The sequence below is a fragment of the Zonotrichia albicollis genome, chromosome 20 (genome assembly GCF_047830755.1).
Source record: "Zonotrichia albicollis isolate bZonAlb1 chromosome 20, bZonAlb1.hap1, whole genome shotgun sequence".
NCBI classification, from domain to species: Eukaryota; Metazoa; Chordata; class Aves; order Passeriformes; family Passerellidae; genus Zonotrichia; species Zonotrichia albicollis.
The window spans coordinates 10,676,371-10,695,378 of NC_133838.1; the positions used below are offsets into that span (position 1 = coordinate 10,676,371).

At 38.6% G+C, this 19,008-nt stretch overlaps 1 protein-coding gene across 1 annotated transcript in view; it reads left to right on the top strand.

Annotated features, from left to right (window-relative positions):
- The window catches only part of KHDRBS1 (KH RNA binding domain containing, signal transduction associated 1), a 26,026-nt gene continuing 7,018 nt past the window's right edge, over positions 1–19,008 (top strand). Inside the window, exons 1-5 of the mRNA XM_074555797.1 lie at positions 1–401; positions 9,127–9,252; positions 10,936–11,054; positions 15,784–15,930; positions 17,826–17,956. Of these exons, the coding sequence (XP_074411898.1) occupies positions 155–401; positions 9,127–9,252; positions 10,936–11,054; positions 15,784–15,930; positions 17,826–17,956 (770 nt within the window). The 5' untranslated portion in view covers positions 1–154. The remainder of the gene's footprint in view (positions 402–9,126; positions 9,253–10,935; positions 11,055–15,783; positions 15,931–17,825; positions 17,957–19,008) is intronic.

The following is a 19,008-nucleotide window of genomic DNA, read 5'->3' on the forward strand; positions in this document are numbered from 1 at the left end:
GACACCGACACCGGGAGGGGGCGGAGCTTCCGGCGCGGCACTTCCGGCCCGGGCGCTGCGCGGGCGGTGTGGCCGCTGCGCTCCCGCCGCCGCCGCCGTCCCCGGCCCGGCCCGGCCCGGCCCGGCCGCCGCTTCCCTTCCCCGCCACCGCCTCATGCAGCGTCGCGACGACCCCGCCGGTCGCTTATCGCGGGGACAGGGCCCCGGTGGCCGCGCGCCGTCGCGCCGAGCGCCCCGTGGCGGAGGGGCCCGAGGGACCGCCAGCGGAACGCAGCCGCCGCCCGGTGGGGCCGCAGGCGCCGGTAAGATGGAGCCCGAGAACAAATATCTGCCCGAGCTGATGGCTGAAAAGGACAGCCTGGACCCGTCCTTCACGCACGCCATGCAGCTGCTGACCGCAGGTACCGGCACCGGGCACGGGCGGGGCGGCGGGGCCGTTCTGGCTCCGGGGTTAAATGAGATCTTTCCTTGTTAAAATCATATATTTCCTTGTTAAAATCATATATTTCCTTGCTAAACTCATATATTTCCTTCTTAAAATGAGCTACTTCCCTCTTAAAATGAGATATTTCCTTGTTAAAATGAGATATTTCCTGGTTAAAATCCTATATTTCCTTGTTAAGATCATATATTTCCTTGCTAAAATCATATATTTCCTTCTTAAAATGAGCTATTTCCCTCTTAAAATGAGATATTTCCTTGTTAAAATCAAATATTTCCCTGTTTAAATGAAATATTTCCTTGCTAAAATCATATATTTCATGAAATATTTCCTATTGTTAAAATGAGATATTTCCTCGTTAAAATCATATATTTCCTTGCTAAAAAGAACTATTTCCTTGTTAAAATCCTATATTTCCTTGCTAAAACCATATATTTCCCTGCTAAAATGAGATATTTCCGTGTTAAAATGACATATTTCCCTGTTAAAATGAGATATTTCCTTGACATATTTCCCTGTTAAAATGAGATATTTCCTAGTTAAAATGAGATATTTCCCTGTGTAATCGCAGCTTAATCCGCAGAGCCGCGAGTTTTGCGTGTGTTTTATCGGTGGTTTTGCTGTGTTATATTGTGTTAGCTGTGGTGTGGCCTCAGGCAGACGGGGAGAATGAAGAGAATCAAAACCCTTGAGAGAAGCGTTTGATAATTGAAATAAAACGTGATGGTAATGATAAATACGCTGATAAATAATAATTGTGATGTCGGCAGGGAGTAGATGCCAAATTCTTCATCACCCCAGATGATGGGTGATCATCAGATCCAGGGTGGCAGTGAGAGAACCATTTGTTAATTGAAAACCTGTGAGAAAACCATGTGATAATTGAAGTACAACGTGATGGTCACGTTTGGATGGAGAAACAAGCGATGCCAAATTCTTCACCACCCATCCCCAAGCTCCTTGCAGATCCAGGGTGGCAGTGAGAGAACCATTTAATAATTGAAAATCCATGAGAGAACCATTTAATAATTGAAAATCCATGAGAAAATCATTTAATAATTGAAATAAAACGTGATGGCCATAGTAAATATGCTGCTAATAATGGTAATTACGATGTTTGGATGGAGAAAACAAGCGATACCAAATTCACCACCCATCTCCGAGCCCCTTCCAGATCCAGGGTGTCAGTGAGAGAACCATTTAATAATGAAAACCTGTGAGAAAACCGTTTGATAATTGAAATAAAACGTGATGGCCATAGTAAATATGCTGCTAATTATGGTAATTATGATGTTGGGATGGAGAAACAAGCGATGCCAAATTCTTCACCACCCCATCCCGTCGTGGGGATGCAATGTCCCTTTGGGCCCGTCCTGATTTGGGGACATTTCCTCTCCTTTCCCCACAAGGGTTAAACGCAGCCGGCACACCAGGGCTGTTGGGAACGTGATTCCCATCCAAATCCCTGCCAGCAGCTGTGGGGAAGAACAGGAGGCGAAATCAGGGCAGCCCTTGCAGCCCTGGGGACTGAGGAGCTAAAATAGAACCTGAAAGAGCCGCGTGGGGAATTTTCCCTGCTGGAAATGCAGGGCTGGGATGATGGAAATGGAAATGGCAGCCTTTGTTCTGTGCCCAGCCGAGCTTCTTCCTTTCCTTTCCTTTCTTTCCTTTCCTTTCCTTTCCTTTCCTTTCCTTTCCTTTCCTTTCCTTTCCTTTCCTTTCCTTTCCTTTCCTTTCCTTTCCTCTTCCTTTCCTTTCCTTTCTTTCCTTTCCTTTCCTTTCCTTTCCTTTCCTTTCCTTTCCTTTCCTTCCTCTCCCTTTCCTTTCCCTTCCCTTCCTTCCCTTCCCTTCCTTCCCTTCCTCTTTTCCCCTTCCTTTCTTTTTTATCCCTTTTCTTTCCCTTCCTTTTTTCCCCATTCCTTCCCAATTCCTTTTCCCTTTCCTTCCTGTTTTCCCCTTCCCTTCCTTTTTTCCCAGTTCCTTCCATTCTCTTTCACTTCCTTCCTTTTCCCCCTTTTTTCCCTTTCCCTTCCCTTCCTTTTTCCCCTTTCCCTTCCCTTCTTCCTTTCCCCCCCATCCGTTCCCTTCCTTTCTTTTATTTCCCATCCTTTCCTGTTTTCCCCATTCTTTCTCCATTCTCTTTCCATTTCCTTCCCTTTTTCCCTTCCCTTCCTGTTTTCTCCTTCCCTTCCTTTTGTCCCCATTCCTTCCATTCTCTTTCCCTTTCTTCCATTTTCCCCCACTTCCTTCCTTTTCCCCCTTTTTTTCCCCCTTTTTTTCCCCCCCTTTTTCCCCCCCTTTTTTCCCCCTTTTTTTCCCCCTTTTTCCCCCTTTTTTTCCCCCTTTTCCCCCCTTTTCCCCCCCTTTCCCCCCCCCTTTTCCCCCCTTTTTCCCCCCTTTTTTCCCCCTTTTTTCCCCCTTTTTTCCCCCTTTTTTCCCCCTTTTTCCCCCTTTTTTTCCCCATTTTTTCCCCCTTTTTTCCCCCTTTTTTCCCCCTTTTCCCCCCCCCTTTTTTTCCCCCTTTTTTCCCCCGTTTTTTCCCCTCTCCCTTCCCTTCCCTTCCCCTCTCAAAAACAGGAATCAGTTCAAAAATTCAAAAATTCCCCATCTCTGCTTGCCATGCAAGGATTTGTTCAGATTTCATCTCCATCAGTGATTTTTAAATTTATTTTTTCCTATTAATATTTATTATCATTATTATTATTACCATTATTATTGTTTCCTACCTGTTGGTATTATTGTTGTTATTATTATTTCCGCCACTGCTTAAATTTTCCCCACTTATTATTATTATTATTATTATTATTATTATTATTATTATTATTATTGCCATTATTATTATTTCCACCGGTGCTTTTAAGAAAAATTTTTTCCCCCTTTTAAAATTACTTTAAAATTATTCTTATTGTTACTATCATTATCATTGTTATTGTTATTATTTAATTTATATTATTTTAATTTTATTCACGAATATTTTAACGTTAATAATGTTATTACTATCATTACTATTATTAGTAAGAGTATTAGTAATTTATTTAATTGTATTACTTTTTATTGTGATTTTTAAAAATATTTATTGGAATATTTACATTATTTTAATTAATTACGTTATTAACGTATAATTGATTAATAGTATAATAATTAATAATTAACTTCAATTAATTATGTTATTAACTTAATTATATATTAATTATATATAATTAATTAAGTTATTTAACGATAATTTATTATATAGTAATTTATTCAACTATAATTTATTCAATAATTGTTTGATAGTGATTTATTTAATGATAAACTATTTTATAATTATTTCATTCAATTCTTCTAATTAATAATTTAAAATCTATTCATTTGAATTTTTAAAATTATTTCTTTCTCCGCCTGCTTTTCTTAAAATCATTTATTGTGTCAGGGCTTAAAAATGCAAAGTTTTGATTCTTCATCCAGCTCAGCTCTGATGCCTCCCAGGCAAAGGAAATCCAAGGAATTTACAAATTCCCCCACAAAGAGCAGCATCCTGCAAAGCCTCAGGGGTGTAACAAGGATTTAGGAGGGTTTATTATTAATTAATTAATTTTTTATTAATTTATTCATGTCATGATTGCAGCTGGGGAGGATTTAAAATTGGAGCGGCTCCAGCTGTGGGTATTTTGAAAATCACTTTTTTGGGGGGATAATATTATTATATATTAAAATAATTGGGATAATATTACTGAAAAATTATGATGATGATGATATAATAATAATGATGATGATGATATTATTATATATTGTAATAATTGGGATAATATTACTGTAAAATGATGATGATATAATGATGATGATGATGATGATGGTGATATTATTATATATTGTAATAATTGGGATAATACTACCTGTAAAATGATGATGATATAATAATGATGATGGTGATGATAATAATAATAAAATAATATTAATAATGATAATGATAATGATAATATAATAATAATGATAATGATAGTAATGGTAATAATAATAATAATAATAATAATAATAATAATAATAATAATAATAATAATAATAATATTCCCAGTGCAAGGTGAGCTGAACAGGAAAACAATGAGGAAGAATTTGAGGTAAAATGGTGGATTTAGGTGATTTTTTTGGCCCCAGATTGCTCTGGATTCCTTGGAATTTCAGCCTGGGCCAAAGCTGTGCTGTGCTGCACAAAATCATTTCCATCATTTCCATTTTGCATCCAGCAAAATCATTTTCTAATGCTCCTGAGTGTCAGCAAAATTCTCATTCCATCCATTTTTCCCTTCCAGAAGTGGAAGCTGCTCAGGCTGCTCAGGGAGGGAACCCTGCTTTTAAATTCTGAAAATTTATTTCTTTCTTTATTTTAAATTCTGCATTTATTTCTTTAAACAACATTTTAAAGCCGTCTAAAATACTGTGTTGGTTCTGTATTTTTAGAGGGGAAAAAATTGTAATTTTTGGCTTTTTTTGGGAGCAAGGGGCCTGGCAGTGTTGGGATTCTTATTGATTCCATGGACGCTGGTGTGGAAGTGGCTGCATTGAGAGTTCTGTGATCCTAAGGAACTAAAATCTGGGATTCTTGCATTTTCAAAATAATCCACATTTTCCTCCTGGGATTTGGGGTCTGTGTGTTGTTCCTTTTCATAGGAACAAGAAAATCCTTTTTTTGAAAGGGCAGGGGAGGTGTGAAGGGCACGGCTGTCTCTGCTTTCCCTTTGGAAAACGGGAAATATCGCAGCTGTGGGATTTGGGATTTTGGGGGATTTTGGGGAATTTTAGCCAGGTTTATTTCATGGAGGAGCTCCAAGCTGGGTTTCCCTGGGATGTGGGAGCTGGAAATGGGAGCAGGGAGGGGCTGGGGGGGTCCCCAGGAATTCCCTGCTGGATCCAGGCTGGGGGACACTGAGGGGGCTCTGAGGGGACACTGAGGGGACACCGGGGGGACACTGAGGGGACAGTGAGGGGGCTCTGAGGGGACATTGAGGAGACACCGAGGGGACTCTGAGGGAACAGTGAGGGGGCTCTGAGGGGAAACTGAGGGGACAGTGAGGGGGCTCTGAGGGGAAACTGAGGGGACAGTGAGGGACTCTGAGGGGACTCTGAGGGGACATGAGGGGTCTCTGAGGGGACAGTGAGGGGTCACTGAGGGGACACTGAGGGGGCTCTGACACGAGAGCTGGGGACACTCTGAGGGGACAGCTGAGGGGACACTGAGGGGACAGTGAGGGGTCACTGAGGGGACTCTGAGGGGACACTGAGGGGACAGTGAGGGGACTCTGAGGACAGTGAGGGACACTGAGGGACTCTGAGGGTCACGAGGGTGAGGGGACACAGTCGAGGGGACTCTGAGGGACACGAGGGAACAGTGAGGGGACACATGACTCTGATGGGTCACCGAGGGGACTCTAGGGACAGACAGTGAGGGGACACTGAGGAGACATGGGAAGGGACTGCTGAGGGGACACTGAGGGTGGGACACTGAGGGGACACCTGAGGGACACGTGAGCGGACTCTGAGGGGTCACAGAGACAGAGGGACTCTGAGGGGACTCTGGGAGGGACTCTGGAGGGGGACGTTGAGGGGTCACTGAGGGGACACTGAGGGACTCTGAGGGGACAGGGCTCACCTGGAGCTCCTTCCCGTGCAGTGCAGCCTCTCCTGATGGACATTCCCTCCATTCCTGTCCTTCCATGTGGAAATGCTGTCCCAAACTGCCACCTCACGCTGTCCCCTGCTGTCTCAGGCTGGCTTGTTCTGAAACCATTTCAGTTTGTGCTTTTCAGTTTCTGTTTTGTTCAACCATGGCACTGCTGTGGCCACTCCTGTTCCCACCTCAGGCCATTCCTGTTCCCACCTTTGTGGCCATTCCCAGAGCTGTGGGGCCATTCCCATTCCTGCTGCTGTGTCCCATGCCCGTTCTCTCAGTGGCCATTCCCACCTCGTGGCCATTCCCCTTCCTGTGTTGTGGCCATTCCCATTCCCAGAACTGTGGCCATTCCTGTTCCACCTCTGGGCCATTCCCATTCCAGAACTGTTGGCCATTCCTGTTCCTGCCTCAGGGGCCATTCCCAGTGCTGTGAGGCCATTCCCATTCCCTCAGTGGCCATTCCCACCTTGGTGGCCATTCCCCTTCCTGGTGTTGTGGCCATTCCCATTCCCAGAACTGTGGCCATTCCTGTTCCACCTCAGTGGCCATTTCCACCCCTGTGGCCATTCCCAAAGCTGTGGCCACTTCCATTCCACCTTTGTGGCCATTCCATTCCTGTGCTGTGACTATTCCCCTTGCCAGAGTTGTGGCCATGCCCATTCCACCCTTTGTGCTATTCCAGCTGCTGTGGCCATTCTCACCTCAGTGGCCAACTCCTGTTCCACCTCAGTGGCCATTCCCATTCCCAGAGCTGTGGCCATTCCCGTTCCCCCCTCAGGGGCCATTCCCATTCCTATCTTTGTGGCCATTCCCAGAGCTGTGACCATTCCCATTCCCCCCTCAGTGGCCACTCCTGTTCCACCTCAGTGCCATTCCCAGAGCTGTGACCACTCCTATTCTACCTCAGTGGCCATTCTCACTTTTGTGGTCATTCCTATTCCCACCTCAGTGGCCATTCCCACTTCAGTGACCATTCCAGAGCTGTGGCCATCCTGCTGCTGTGGCCATTCCACATGAGTGGCCATTCTCACCTTTGTAGCCATTCCATTCCACCTTTGTGGCCATTCTCACCTTCAGTGACCATTCCCATTCCACCTTTGTGGCTATTCCTGCTGCTGTGGCCATTCTCACCTCCGTGGCCACTCCTGTTCCAACTCAGTGGTCATTCTGACCTTTGTGGTCATTCCTATTCCCACCTCAGTGGCCATTCCCACTTCAGTGACCATTCCAGAGCTGTGGCCACTCCTATTCCACCTCAGTGGCCATTCCCAGAGCTGTGGCCATCCTGCTGCTGTGGCCATTCCCATTCCCACATGAGTGGCCATTCTCACCTTTGTGGCCATTCCCACCTCAGTGGCCATTCCCATTTCCCAGAGCTGTGGCCATTCCTGTTCCCCCCTCAGTGGCCATTCCTATTCCCACCTTTGTGGTCATTCCTGGAGCTGTGGCTATTCCTCTTCCCACATCTGTGGCCATTCCTATTCCACCTCTGTGTCCATTCCCATTCCCACTTTTGTGTCCATTCCCATCTTTGTGGCCATTCCCACCCTCAGTGTCCGTTCCATTCCCGTTGCCATTACCATGTATATTATTAATTATGCATTATTTATAATACTATCATTTATATATACTAATATATTTATTTTATTTTTATATTATTATTTATATTCTTTTTAACCATTTTATAATATTATTATTTATATTTATTTTATTTTTGTATTATTATTTATATTCTTTTTACCATTTTACAATATTACTATTTATGTTTATATTTACAATTATTATATCTTGATGTTATTTTAGTTTTATATTTTTATTTACATTATATAATAAAATTTCTACTTATATCTTTATATTTATGTTACTAAATACAATGTATATTATTAATTATGCATTATTTATAATACTATCACTTATATATACTAATATATTTATTTTAATTTTATATTATTATTTATATTTTTTACCATTTTACAATATTATTATTTATATTTATAGTTACGATTATAATATCTTGATGTTATTTTAATTTTATATTCTTACTTGCATTATATAATAAAATTTCTATTTATATATTTATATTTATATTACTAATTACAATATATATTATTAATTATGCATTATTATTTATAATACTATCATATCTGTATATACTAATATATTTATTTTATTTTTTTATTATTTATATTCTTTTTTCCATTTTACAATATTATTATTTATATTTATTTTATTTTTATATTATTACTGATATTCTTTTTAACCATTTTATAATATTATTATTTATATTTATTTATTTTTATATTATTATTTATATTTTTTACCATTTTACAATATTATTATTTATATTTATAGTTACGATTATAATATCTTGATGTTATTTTAATTTTATATTTTTATTTACATTATATAATAAAATATCTACTTTTATATTTATATTACTAATTACAATGTATATTATTAATTATGCATTATTTATAATACTATCATTTATATATACTAATATATTTATTTTAATTTTATATTATTATTTCTATTCTTTTTAACCATTTTATAATATTATTGTTTATTTTATTTTTGTGTTATTATTTATATTCTTTTTACCATTTTACAATATTATTATTTACATTTATATTTACAATTATAGTATCTTGATGTTATTTTAATTTTCTATTTTTATTTACATTATATAATAAAATTTCTACTTTTATATTTATATTACTAAATACAATGTATATTATTAATTATGCCTTATTTTTAATACTATCATTTATATATACTAATATATTTATTTTATTTTTATATTATGATTTATATTCTTTTTTACCATTTACAATATTATTATTTATATTTATTTTATTTTTATATTATTATTTATATTCTTTTTACCACTTTATAATACTATTATTTACATTTATATTTACGACTATAATATCTTCATGTTATTTTAAGTTTCTATTTTTATTTACATTATATAATAATATTTATATATTTATATAATGATATTTATGTTATTTATGTTGATTTTTTTTTTTTTTAGAAATTGAAAAAATTCAGAAAGGAGAGACAACAAAAAAGGATGAGGAAGAAAATTACCTGGATTTATTTTCCCACAAAAATATGAAGCTGAAGGAACGAGTTCTGATCCCTGTCAAACAATACCCAAGGTGAGGCCAGAAAAAAATCAACAAAATCTCTAAAATTTTCTTCTTTTCTCTGGGATTTTGTGGCAGCAGGAGTTAAATCTTCATTTTCAACCAAAATTCAGGAGATTTCTTTGGAAAAATGAGGAGTTCTTTGGGTTTTTATTTTGTAATATATTGAATTTTTGGAGGATTTTGGTGATGCACAGCTGGGATCTTGCATTGCTGGAACAGACAATTCCATGGGTGGAGCTTTTTTTTATATTATTTTACATTTAATTCCTAAAAGATTTGCTGGAAAGCTGCTGAAGGTGTTGGGGTTGAACAACTTAATTTAACTTGATTTTTCTGCTGAAGCATTTGGGGTTTTTTGTGAAAAGAATGATTAAAATTTGAATTTTCCTTTTAAAATTTGGGTTTTTCTCTTGAAACTTGAATTTTCCTTTGAAACAACTTGAATTTTCCTTTCAAGCCTTGATTTTCCTTTTGAAACTTGGATTTTCCTTTCAGAACTTGAATTTTCTTTTCAAAACTTAATATTTCCTTTTAAAACTTGAATTTTCCTTTTAAAACTTGGATTTTCCTCTTGAAACTTGAATTTTCCTTTGGAAATTTGGATTTTCCTTTCAAAGCTTTGAATTTTGTTTTCAAAACATAATTTTTTCCTTCTGAAACCTAAATTTTCCTTTTGAAACCTGAATTTTCCACTTGAATTTTCCATTCGAAACTGAATTTTCCTTTCAAAACTTAAATTTTCCTCTTGAAACTTGAATTTTCCTTTGGAAACAACTTGAATTTTCCTTTCAAGGCTTGATTTTCCTTTTGAAACTTGAATTTTCTTTTAAAATTTGGATTTTCCTCTTGAAATTTGAATTTTTGTTCAAGGCTTGATTTTCTTTTTTGAAACTTGGATTTTCCTTTTGAAACTTGAATTTTCCTTTTAAAATGTGGATTTTCCTCTTGAAACTTGGATTTTCCTTTTAAAACTTGGATTTTCCTCTTGAAACTTGAATTTTCCTTTGGAAATTTGGATTTTCCTTTCAAAGCTTGAATTTTGTTTTCAAAACGTAATTTTTTCCTTCTGAAACCTAAATTTTCCTTTGAAACTTGAATTTTCCTCTTGAATTTTCCATTTGAAACTGAAATTTTCCTTTCAAAACTTAAATTTTCCTCTTGAAACTTGAATTTTCCTTTGGAAACAACTTGAATTTTCCTTTCAAGGCTTGATTTTCCTTTGAAACTTGAATTTTCCTTTTAAAATTTGGATTTTCCTCTTGAAATTTGAATTTTCCTTTCAAGGCTTGATTTTCTTTTTGAAGCTTGGATTTTCCTATTGAAACTTGAATTTTCCTTTGGAAATTGGATTTTCCTCTTGAAACTTGAATTTTCCTTTGGAAATTTGGATTTTCCTCTTGAAACTTGAATTTTCCTTTTGAAACTTAAATTTTCCTTTGGAAACAACTTGAATTTTCCTTTTCAAACTCTGAATTATCTTTTCAAATCTTAAATTTCCCTTTTCAAATCTTAAATTTTCCTTTCAAAACTGAATTTTTCCTGGTCATTTTTTTTGCTAATGCCAGAAGAAAATGGAATGTGATTTTTTTTAATCAACAACACACACATTAAAATTTTTTTTTTTTATATTTTTGAGCTCTGGGGCTGATTTATTTTATTTATTTTTGGTTTTTTTTTTTTCCTTAATTTCCAGTTTAACTTTGTTGGGAAGATTTTGGGACCTCAAGGCAACACCATTAAAAGACTTCAGGAAGAAACTGGTGCAAAAATCTCTGTACTGGGCAAAGGCTCCATGAGGGACAAAGCCAAGGTAAAGAAAAACACCAAAATTCCATTTATTTCGCTGAGAATTAACAGCTCTCCAAGCATTTTGATTCAAAATTAAACTAGAAAAAACTTCAATTAAAAGTAATTTAAAATTTGTTAAAATAAGGATTATTCTCCTCAAGAGCCATGCATTAAAAGGATTTTTTCCTCTCTATAAAAAGATAAAAATCCTTTTTTAGCTGCTCTGAAATCTTGAAATTCTTCTGGTTCAGTGGGGATGTTGGAGCAATCTGTTCCTGTAATTTTTCAACAAAAAATTTGATATTTTGCTGGTAATATTCAACAAAAATGTTGAATAATTTTGAATCACAAAGTACCAGGAGGTGTTTTCAAACAGCAAAAAAATATTTTTAAAAATGGGAAAATATTATTTTTAATTTTTCCTGCTTCTTTTGAGCAGAGCTGTAGCTTAATTCTGATTTATTTGAGCAGCACAAAAAAGGTTTTATACTTTCAGATTGTAGCTTCTTAAATAACTGCAAAACAGCCTGAAAAAGAGAAATATCTTTAAGGTAGCTTGAAAAAAATTAAAAATAAAATAGGAAATAAAATATAATAAATAAAAAGTAAAATAATATAAATTCAATATAAAATAAATAGAATAAAAATACATAATTATAAATAATAAAAATTAAAATATAAATTTAAAAATAAAAATCTTACCTCTGTGTTTACACAGAGATGTACAAAACAATGCAAGCTTCCTATAAAATTCAGGGGGAGGGGATCCAAATAAAAATAAATATAAATAAAAAATAATAGATTAGATTTTAAAATAAAATGCTAAAAAAATAATTAAAATAAAAACAAAAATGAAATATAACTTTTAAATTTAATTATTTTAACATTAAAAAATACAAAATCTTACCTCTGTCTTTACACACAGATGTACAAAACCGTGCAAGCTTCCTAGAAAATTTAAAAACTCCTTAAAAATTCCATTTTTTAATAAATTTGTGGGGTTTCTGCAGGAGGAGGAGCTCCGTAAAGGGGAGATCCCAAATACAAATATATATCAGTGTTTACACACAGATATACAACACCATATAAATGGTTTCCTATCAATTCTCATTCCTAATTCCTATAAAATTTCAAAACCATATAAAATGGTTTCCTATCAATTCTCATTCCCAATTCCTATAAATTAAAAACCTCTTTCCAAATTCCATTTTTTCTGAATTTGTGGGGTTCTGCAGGAGGAGGGGATCCCAAATACAAATATATCTCAGTGTTTACACACAGATATACAACACCATATAAAATGGTTCCTATCAATTCTCATTCCTAATTTCTATAAATTAAAAAAACTCCTTACAAATTCCATTTTTATAAATTTGTGGGTTTCTGCAGGAGGAGGAGCTCCACAAAGAGGGATATCCAAATACAAATATATCTCAGTGTTTACACGCAAATATACAACGCCATATAAAATGGTTTCCTATCAATTCTCATTCCTAATTCCTATAAAATTTCAAAACCATATAAAATGGTTTCCTATCAATTCTTATTCCTAATTCCTATAAAATTAAAAGCTTCTTTCCAAATTCCATTTTTAATAATTTGTGGGGTTTTTGCAGGAGGAGGAGCTCCACAAAGGGAGGGATCCCAAATACAAATATATCTCAGTGTTTACACGCAGATATACAACGCCATATAAAATGGTTCTATCAATTCTCATTCCCAATTCCTATAAAATTTCAAAACCATATAAAATGGTTTCCTATCAATTCTCATTCCTTTCCTAATTCCTATAAAATTAAAAACTCCTTACAAATTCCATTTTTTCTGAATTTGTGGGGTTCTGCAGGAGGAGGAGCTCCACAAAGGGGGATATCCCAAATATTAATATATCTCAGTGTTTACACGCAGATATACAACGCCATATAAAATGGTTTCCTATCGATTCTCATTCCAATTCCTATAAAATTAAAACTCCTTACAAATTCCATTTTTTATCAATTTGTGGGGTTTCTGCAGGAGGAGGAGCTCTGTAAAGGAAGGGATCCCAAATACCAATATATCTCTGTGCTTACACGCAAATATACAACACCATATAAAATGGTTTCCTATCAATTCTCATTCCTAATTCCTATAAAATTTCAAAACTATATAAAATGGTTTCCTATCAATTCTTATTCCTAATTCCTATAAAATTTAAAATCTCCTTACAAATTCCATTTTTTATCAATTTGTGGGTTCTGCAGGAGGAGGGGATCCCAAATACAAATATATCTCAGTGTTTACACGCAGATATACAACGCCATATAAAATGGTTTCCTATCAATTCTCATTCCCAATTCCTATAAAATTTAAAACTCCTTACAAATTCCATTTTTTATGATTTTGTGGGGTTTCTGCAAGAGGAGGAGCTCCACAAAGGGGGATATCCCAAATACAAATATATCTCAGTGTTTACACGCAGATATACAACACCATATAAAATGGTTTCCTATCAATTCTCATTCCTAATTCCTCTAAAATTTCAAAACCATGTAAAATGGTTTCCTATCAATTCTCATTCCCAATTCCTATAAAATTAAAAACCTCTTTCCAAATTCCATTTTTTCTGGTTTTGTGGGGTTCTGCAGGAGGAGGAGCTGCACAAAGGGGATATCCCAAATACAAATATATCTCAGTGTTTACACGCAGATATACAACACCATATAAAATGGTTCCTATCAATTCTTATTCCTAATTCCTATAAAATTTCAAAACCATATAAAATGGTTCCTATCAATTCTCATTCCTAATTCCTATAAAATTAAAAACTCCTTACAAATTCCATTTTTTTATCAATTTGTGGGGTTTCTGCAGGAGGAGGAGCTCCACAAAGGGGAGATCCCAAATACAGATATATCTCAGTGTTTACACACAGATATACAACGCCATATAAAATGGTTTCCTATCAGTTCTCATTCCTAATTCCTATAAAATTAAAAAAATTCCTTACAAATTCCATTTTTTATAAATTTGTAGGGTTTCTGCAAGAGGAGGAGCTCTGTAAAGGAAGGGATCCCAAATACAAATATATCTCAGTGTTTACACACAGATATACAACACCATATAAAATGGTTTCCTATCAATTCTCATTCCCAATCCTATAAAATTAAAAGACTCTTTCCAAATTCCATTTTTTCTGAATTTGTGGGGTTTCTGCAGGAGCAGGAGCCGCGCAAAGGGGGATATCTCAAATATCAATATATCTCAGATATACAACGCCATATAAAATGGTTCCTATCAATTCTCATTCCTAATTCCTATAAAATTTCAAAACCATATAAAATGGTTTCCTAATTCCTATAAAATTAAAAAACTCCTTACAAATTCCATTTTTTCTGAATTTGTGGGGTTTTTGCAGGAGGAGGAGCTGCGCAAAGGGGGATATCCCAAATACAAATATATCCCAGTGTTTACACGCAAATATACAACGCCATATAAAATGGTTTCCTATCAATTCTCATTCCTAATTCCTATAAAATTAAAAAACTCTTTCCAAATTCCATTTTTAATAAATTTGTGGGGTTCTGCAGGAGGAGGGGATCCCAAATACAAATATATCTCAGTGTTTACACGTAGATATACAACACCATATAAAATGGTTTCCTATCAATTCTCATTCCTAATTCCTATAAAATTTCAAAACCATGTAAAATGGTTTCCTATCAATTCTCATTCCCAATTCCTATAAAATTAAAAAAACTCCTTACAAATTCCATTTTTTATAAATTTGTAGGGTTTCTGCAAGAGGAGGAGCTCCACAAAGGGGAGATCCCAAATACAAATATATCAGTGTTTACACGCAGATATACAACGCCATATAAAATGGTTTCCTATCAATTCTTATTTCTAATTCCTATAAAATTTCAAAACCATATAAAATGGTTTCCTATCAATTCTCATTCCCAGTTCCTATAAAATTAAAAACTCCTTACAAATTCCATTTTTTATCAATTTGTGGGGTTCTGCAGGAGGAGGGGATCCCAAATACAAATATATCTCAGTGTTTACACGCAGATATACAACGCCATATAAAATGGTTCCTATCAATTCTCATTCCTAATTCCTATAAAATTAAAAACTCCTTACAAATTCCATTTTTTATAAATTTGTAGGGGTTCTGCAGGAGGAGGAGCTCCACAAAGGGGGATATCCCAAATATCAATATATCTCAGTGTTTACACGCAAATATACAACACCATATAAAATGGTTTCCTATCAATTCTCATTCCTAATTCCTATAAAATTTCAAAACCATATAAAATGGTTTCCTAATTCCTATAAAATTAAAAAACTCCTTACAGATTCCATTTTTTATAAATTTGTGGGGTTTCTGCAGGAGGAGCAGCTGCGTAAAGGGAGGGATCCCAATCTCAGTGTTTGCACACAGATGTACAAAACCATATAAAACGGTTTCCTAATTCCTATAAAATTTTAAAACTCCTTATAAGTTCCATTTTTAATAAATTTGTGGGGTTTTGCAGGAGGAGTAAAAAACTCCTTACAAATTCCATGTTTTATGGTTTTGTGGAGTTTCTGCAGGAGGAAGAGCTGCACAAAGGGAGGGATCCCAAATACAAATATATCTCAGTGTTTACACACAGATATACAACACCATATAAAATGGTTTCCTATCAATTCTCATTCCCAATTCCTATAAAATTAAAAACCTCTTTCCAAATTCTATTTTTAATAAATTTGTGGGGTTTCTGCAGGAGGAGGAGCTGCGCAAGGGGGGCGACCCCAAGTACGCGCACCTGCACATGGACCTGCACGTGTTCATCGAGGTGTTCGGGCCCCCGTGCGAGGCCTACGCCCTCATGGCCCACGCCATGGAGGAGGTCAAGAAGTTCCTGGTCCCTGTGAGTGCCCTGCTCCTTCAAATTTCAAATTTAAAATTAAAATTGGGTGTTAAATTAGGGAGGGGGGGGAAATGGGGAGGTTCGCATTTCTGGTGGGAGATCATCAGTGGGATCTTCGGGGAGCTCTGGGGTGGTTCAGAAATCACTGGGATGGTTCTGGAATCTCCAAGGAGCTCTGGGATGGTTCTGGGATCACTGGGAATGACTGGGGTGGTTTTGGGATCTCCAGGGAGCTCTGGGATGGTTCTGGGATCACTGGAAACCACTGGGATGGAGCTGGGATCTCCAGAAATCACTGGGATGGTTCTGGGACCTGCAGGAATCACCGGGATGGTTCTGGGATCACTGGGAACCACTGGGATGGTGCTGGGATCTCCAGGAACTGCTGGGATCACCAGGGATCACTGGGATGGTTCTGGGATCTCCAAGAAGCTCTGGAATGGTTCAGGAATCACTGGGATGGTTTTGGGATCTCCAAGGAGCTCTGAAATGGTTCTGGGATCACTTGGAACCACTGGGATGGTGCTGGGATCTCCAGGAACTGCTGGGATGGTTCAGGGACCACTAGGATGGTTTTGAGATCTCCAGAAAACACTGGGATGGTTCTGGGATCTCCAGAGAGCTCTGAGATGGTGCTGAGATCTCCAGGGATCACTGGGATGGTTCTGGGATGGTTTTGGGATCACTAGGAACTGCTGGGATCGCTGGGAATCAGTGGGATGGTTCTGGGATCACCAGGGAGCTCTGGGATGGTTTTAGGATCACTAGGAACTGCTGGGATCGCTGGGAATCAGTGGGATGGTTCTGGGATCTCCAGGGAGTTCTGGGATGGTTCTGGAATCTCCAGGGATCACTGGGATGGTGCTGGGATCACTGGGGATCACTAGGAGTCACTGGGGTGGTTTTGGGATCTCCAGGGATCACTGGGATGGTCCTGGGATCACCAGGAAGCTCTGGAATGGTTCGGGGAGCACTGGGATGGGTCTGGGAACACTGGGATGATTTTGGGATCTCCAGGGACCTCTGGGATGGATTAGGAATCACTGGGATGGTTCTGGGATCTCCAGGGATCACTGAAATCGTGCTGGGATCTCCAGGGAGCTCTGGGATGGTTCTGGGATCACTGGGATGGTTCTGCCATCTCCAGGAACTGCTGGGATCACTGGGAACCACTGGGATGGTTCTGGGATCTCCAGGAAGCTCTGGGATGGTTTTGGGATCACTAGGAACTGCTGGGATTGCTGGGAATCAGTGGGATGGTTCTGGGATCTCGAGGGAGCTCTGAGATGGTTCTGGAATCTCCAGGGATCACTGGCATGGTGCTGGGATCTCCAGGGATCACTGGGATGGTCCTGGGATCACCAGGAAGCTCTGGAATGGTTTGGGGAGCACTGGGATGGGTCTGGGAACACTGGGATGATTTTGGGATCTCCAGGTACCTCTGGGATGGATTAGGAATCACTGGGATGGTTCTGGGACCTCCAGGAACCACTGAGATGGTGCTGAGTGATCTCCTCTGGTCCCCAAGGAAGGGATCTGCAGGGATCTACCAGGCACACTGTCCATCGCTCAGGATCTGAAAAGCCCCCTTGGGTTTGGGAAGGGATATCTGCATCCCACCCTTTCCTTTGGGAGTGGAAGCACGGCAGGGTCACCTTCCATGGGCTTCAAACAGGAGCTGTGGGCTCAGACCTGCTGGGCTGTCCCCACAAATCCTCCCGGCATTCTGGGAACTCCACCTGGAGCTGCAGGGCTGGAATCTTGCAGAAAGCTGCAGCAAATCCCACCAAAAGCAGATTTTCCTGACGCCCACGCAGTTATTTCATCCCAGGCTGTGATATCCCAGAGCTGTTCCTTTATCTCCTTGTTTATCCTCGTTTTTATCCCCGTTTCAGGACATGATGGATGATATCTGCCAGGAGCAGTTCCTGGAGCTCTCCTATCTCAACGGGGTCCCGGAGCCCAACCGCGGCCGAGGCGTCCCCGGGCGGGGCCGGGGGGCAGCGCCGCCTCCCCCTGTGCCAAGGTATTCCCAGAATGCTGCCTGCACCCTCGGTTAAAGTGCTGCTGGGCCAGGCCTGGCATCGGGCTTCTGGCTCAGGGCGTCGTGTTTGGGGGGTCATCCAACTCTGCGGGGGATTTGGGGTGGGTGCCATCCGTGGTTCCATCCGTGGTTCCATCAGTGATTGCATCTATGGTTTCATCCATGGTTTCCATCCATAGTTTCATAAGTGGTTTCATCAATGCTTTCATCCATGGTTCCATCCATGGTTCCATCCATGGTTTCTTTCATGGTTCCACCAATGGTTCCATCCATGGTTCTACCAGTGGTTCCATCCATGGTTTCATCCACGGTTCCATCTGTGGTTCTATCAATGGTTTCCATCTGTGGTTCTATTGATGGTTCCATCCATGGTTTCATCCACGGTTCCATCAATGGTTTCATAAGTGGTTCCATCCATGGTTCCAAGCATGGTTCCATCCATGGTTCTATCAATGGTTCCATCACTGGTTTCCATCCGTGGTTCCGTCCATGATTCCATCACTGGTTCCATCAATAGGTTCATCAATGGTTCCATCAATGGTTTCCATCCATGGTTCCATTCATGGTTCCATCAATGGTTTGCATCTGTGTTTCCATCCATGGTTCCATCCGTGGTTCTGCCAATGGTTCCATCCATGATTTCGTGCATGGTTTCCATCCATGGTTTCCATCCGTGGTTCCATCCGTGGTTCCATCCATGGTTCCATCCGTGGTTCTATCGATGGTTCCATCAATGGTTTCCATCCATGGTTCCATCTGTGGTTCCATCCATGGTTCCATCAATAGTTTCATAAATGATTCCATCCATGGTTTCTTCCATGGTTCCACCAATGGTTCCATCCGTGGTTCTACCAATGGTTCCATCCATGGTTCCATCAATGGTTTCTTCCATGGTCCCATCAATGGTTCCATCCATGGTTCCATCAATAGTTTCATAAGTGGTTCCATCCATGGTTCCATCCTGGAAAACACGACAGTGACACATCCCCATCCTGGGCAAAGGGGATTTTTCATAAAACGTGACAATGCCACAT